Source organism: Centruroides sculpturatus, unplaced genomic scaffold (genome assembly GCF_000671375.1).
Source record: "Centruroides sculpturatus isolate CEXI.00-Female unplaced genomic scaffold, Cexi_2.0 scaffold1249, whole genome shotgun sequence".
Lineage (NCBI taxonomy): Eukaryota > Metazoa > Arthropoda > Arachnida > Scorpiones > Buthidae > Centruroides > Centruroides sculpturatus.
The window spans coordinates 18,812-23,703 of NW_019385434.1; the positions used below are offsets into that span (position 1 = coordinate 18,812).

Here is a 4,892-nt window from a genome sequence, read left to right on the forward strand (position 1 = left end):
TTTTTGTTTATAGCATAGTTTATACAAATTATTCCCAAAAAAAAAAAAAATATATATATATATATATATATTTGTAAACGGTTATTTGTAATAATTTTTGTTTATTTACTTATATTTTTTTATTATGTATTTGTGTAAACCTTAACCAAAGTTGTAAGAGGAAATTCGCCTATTTTACTAATCTAGGGACTCCCTCTTTCCAAATTGAAAATCTACTTAAATTAAGTAGAATAAAATGAGTGAGGACATTGTCCAGTTAGAAAGAGACAGGAAATAGTTAGCAGTTGGAGAGACAGCTCCAGCCAGAGAAAGGCAGTTGAGTTGCAGACGCTGTCACAGAAAAAGTTGTTGTCGAACAAATTGGAGTCGCAGTCACAATCAGACAGACAGAGATCCAGAGAGTGAAACCAGGTGAGCATCAGAGAAAGAGTGGTTCAAGAGAGGACAACTCAAAAACGAGCAAGCACAAGACGAAGTGCAGTGAACACCAGAAACCTCCGCAGTCTTGGCCGTCAAGTCCACGTCACAAGAAAAGACATCTTGTTTATTTGGTATGTTGTGAGTCGCATGAATTTGAATACCCCCATTAGGCATCCCCTCGTTGTATAGATAAAAATAGGCAAATTTCCAAATTCAGGCTGTATAACTATGTTCTCAACTTTCGTTTATGTTAATAAATGTCCTCAAATTGCTTATATCTGACTCTGCATTCTTCCTCCTGAGAGGCTCATTCCTGAACTTCAGAGTGACTCTTACCCTCGCACCTTAATCATCCATTTTATCACAAACGGTGGTGTGTCTGATAAAACACACCCAGTGGCAGGACTCTACCTAAAAAGTGTTTAATAAACCTTTTATGGCCCCCAAACCCCACACTAAGTTAGAGATCAAGAATCCGTTCATTTTGGAAATAGATTTCATGGACAATATCTTTCTTATGATAAACATAATTTTGGTACATGTAAGCAAAATGATAATTTTGCTTACATGTACCAAAATTTAAAAAGCCTGATAAGGCTTTTTAAATTCCTTATATAATTTTAACAAAATTTCAAGTTATTTTTTATGAGGAAGGGGACATAGAAAAGAACTTTTTAAATTTAACATCAGACTTGTTTACTGTAGACATTCTGTATATAGACATAGGAGACTGGGGAGTCCCGAAATCATCAGATATTCGGATGCCATGTCCATATCATACAAAAATTTACCCTCATAAGTGCCCACGGCCGAAATCAAAGAATGGGTACAAGACCATGTTTATTACATCAAAAAGCCTTCAAGCATCTATACCTTCCGGAGGATGAAACAATGATGGGAGAAGCATGTTGCGACCACACTAATTTTACCACACACTGTTACTTGTGCGATGTCTTTTCGTATAAAGTTTATATGAACAAACACTGTAAATATTCTGAATTTTCCGGTAAATATATTTCATTATATAAAAATTGAAAAATTTGATTATATTTAATTTTTTACTTTGTAATGGTTTATAATTTGTGGATCTTTTGCAATGTTTCTCTTGTAAAGTGTTTATAAATTTTGAAAAATAAGAGTTTTTTTTTAGATTTTAAATATTTTTATTCATTGAGTTACAACATTAGTTATACATTATGGTAAGCAGACACACCAAATACAAATGTTGTTTAACAAACTTTTTTACAAATTCATCATAATAAAATTTATCAGTTATACTTAGTTCTTTTAAATGTTATTGTGAAAATCTGACTCTCTTATTAGAATTTTAAATAATATGAAAAAAAAATCTTATTTTTCTTTCGCCATTATTTCCGTTATTTCTCCCGTTTTCACCCTTTTGCCCGGGGATCAGACCCGGTGACCTCCTGTGCAGACAGAGTCGTCCGAGGCAACCGCAGAAGAACTCCCCTCTCCCCGGGAGATAGCTTGTTTGTTTTTGTTGATTAGTTGGTCTGCAGTCTAGTCAATGGACAGGGACGGACAGGTGTTCCTGTGTTGGGGGTGGACAGGACCATTAGATATTACATCACGTTACTGTGAAGACCACCACCCCCTCCAAAAATATCTATATATATATATATATATATTTGTAAATGGTTATTTGTAATAATTTTTGTCCATTTACTTATATTTTTTTTTATTATGTATTTGTGTAAACCTTAACCAAAGTTGTAAGAGGAAATTCGCCTGTTTTACCAATCTAGGGACTCCCCTTTTCCAAATTTAAAATCTACTTAAATTAATTAGAATAAAACAGTTTATTAACTAACTATCAGAAATCTCACAACATGCCAAAAAAAGAGGAAAAAGCAACCAAATAATCAAAAATTATAAAAGATATATATAGAAATGAGGAACATTGCATCCTCCTTTGTTTTCGGCAATGTTTACATGAAGAACTTGATCAAATCAATCAATGAACAAACAATGACTAAGAACAAAGATGAGTCATGTCGACTCAGAAGATGACTCTAAGAAAGCTGCAAGTCATCACCAAATAAGAAAGCACTGTCTCAGCTACAATGATGACACTGCCAATGAGTCATCACCCAATGATGAACTTTCTCATGCTGAAAGGTTTTAAAAGGAGAGCCCCAATCAGAGAAAAGTCAATCAGAAAGGAGGACATCAGCCAGTTAGAGAAAGTGCAGTCAGAGATAAGGACACAGTCCAGTTAGAAAGACAGTCAGAAAGAGACAGTGAGATAGTCAGCAGTTGTGGACACAGCTCCAACCAGAGGAAGAGTGGTTCAAGAGAAAACGACTCCAAAAACGAGCGAGCACGAGACTAAGTGCAGTGAACACCAGAAACCTCTGCAGTCTTGGCCGTCAAGTCCACGTCACAAAAAAAGACATCTTGTTTATCTGGTATGTTGTGAGTTGCATAAATTCGAATACCCCCCGTTAGGTACCCCCTCGTTGAATAAATAAGAATAGGCAAATTTCCAAAATCGGCTTTTATAATTCTGTTCTAAACTTTCGTTTATGTTAATAAATGTCCTTAAATTGGTTATATCTGACTCTGCATTCTTCCTCCTGAGAGGCTCATTCCTGGACTTCAGAGTGACTCTTACCCTCGTGCCTTAATCATCCATTTCATCACAAACGGTGGCGTGTCCGATAAAACACACTTGGTGGCAAAACTCTACCTAAAAAAGTACATAATAAATCTTTACAGCCCCCAAACCCCACATTAACAAGGATGGCCAGTCATCTCCCCAGGTGATGACGAATTTAATACTAATTGGTCAAAGATGTCTCTATAACATCATCACCCGTGACGGAGGAGACAGTCATAAATCGGAAAAACTGTCAAAATACGTCAATAAAATCCCAGATTTTTCCCACGCTAGTAAGTATAAAAGGAGAACGCTCCCGACGCCTCGAGGCGATCATCAAGGAAGAAGCAAGGATTTGGACTCTTCCAGCCTCCTCTGCCTTTGGAACTTCGTAGCTTCTGATCGCCGCTCAAAATCATGTAAAGACTCAGAATATTTTTGCTTCACTCTCGCTCGGTATACTCGGGACTTGGAAATTATTCGCTACTGTTATTTTTATTAGAACTTAGAAATATTGGGTCGAGGACCTTGGGCGGTCCCACCAACGAGAAAGACAGACATCGGCTGTCTGATATAGTCGCGACACGGAAATATTTTCATTACTACTTTCTTATTGTTTAAATTTAAGATGTACTCTTATGTATTTGTATTATTTGTTTTATATTAAATGTGTTGTTCTTAAGTTTAATGACTCTCTTTGAACATGATCGACACCTCATCACAACTTCACTACTCCTCCCACTCAATTAACAGAGCCATCCCTGACAACGAAGCCGGTAAGTGGGGAGATGCGCATCGCTCTACCCCCTCGGTTCACATTATTTTCTATATAAAATAAATAGAAATCAAACCAAAATATCTGCAATTCATCGAATATAAACTCTGATGAATAATATTATTACAACAACAATTTTTAATTTCATTTTATAAATTTAACAATTTTTAATTTTGATGGCTTAATTCCACAACTATCGTAGTAAAAACAGGTTTTTCTATTGAAGAATGCAGATACCCAATGACTTCCGGGCTTATTTTTTTCATCTAAATTAATTAGAAATGATTTTCGATTAGCAAAGCGAATGGGTACATCATCGGATGCAAAAACTCCTCCAAAACTCCTTTTTATTTTCAAATCACTCGACGCCAATCTCCATAACGTAATGGTATTCATTAATAATATACAAATACTGTTCTCGAATGATCAATTTCTACAGTATTATTATATTCAAGTAAACAAATAACGTTTGCAGTTTCTGATAATGCAGTTGCAAATTTTAATTTGATCGATATATTTCCTTTCTCACTGATGCTCACGTACAATTCTGATGCTGAACAATCAGGAGTAAGATCAAAACAATATAAAGTATAACCGTCTTCATAATCCTTATAAGATATATTTGTAAATTTATGGTAATTAATACATCCTATTTCTTCGAATAATGATATAAAATTTCTCGCGTATCTGTTATTTCTATAATCAGGAGTATAAGGTTTCCGAGGAATCATTTGGTTGTCTTTTAATAAGCATATATAATTTAAATTGTAATTTTTAAAATTGAAAGGATTATATTTTACATTTCCATTAAATGCCAAATTACAAACTAAACCGATTGTCATTCTATAAGGTAAATGACCAATAAGAATATTTGAAATATAACTCCCATCACTAACAAATAATATAAAAGCAAGAGGTTTACTTTCGTTATTTAATTCTTTATTGACTTTTCTCCATGCACATCTTACTCCAGCAAAAAAAAAAAAAAAGTCTATGAAAGGTAAGTTGAAATCCCTCTACCTTTGATTTTTAAATAAGAAAATTAAATTCATTTTTTTCATAGTTATTCATCTTTTT

At 34.3% G+C, this 4,892-nt stretch overlaps 1 protein-coding gene across 1 annotated transcript in view; it reads left to right on the forward strand.

The window, feature by feature from the left end:
* Positions 1-2,773, forward strand: part of LOC111638942 — a 17,513-nt gene extending 14,740 nt beyond the window's left edge. The window contains exon 3 of the mRNA XM_023384726.1: positions 2,570-2,773. Within this exon, the coding sequence (XP_023240494.1) occupies positions 2,570-2,773 (204 nt within the window). The remainder of the gene's footprint in view (positions 1-2,569) is intronic.
* The last annotated feature ends 2,119 nt before the right edge of the window (positions 2,774-4,892 follow it).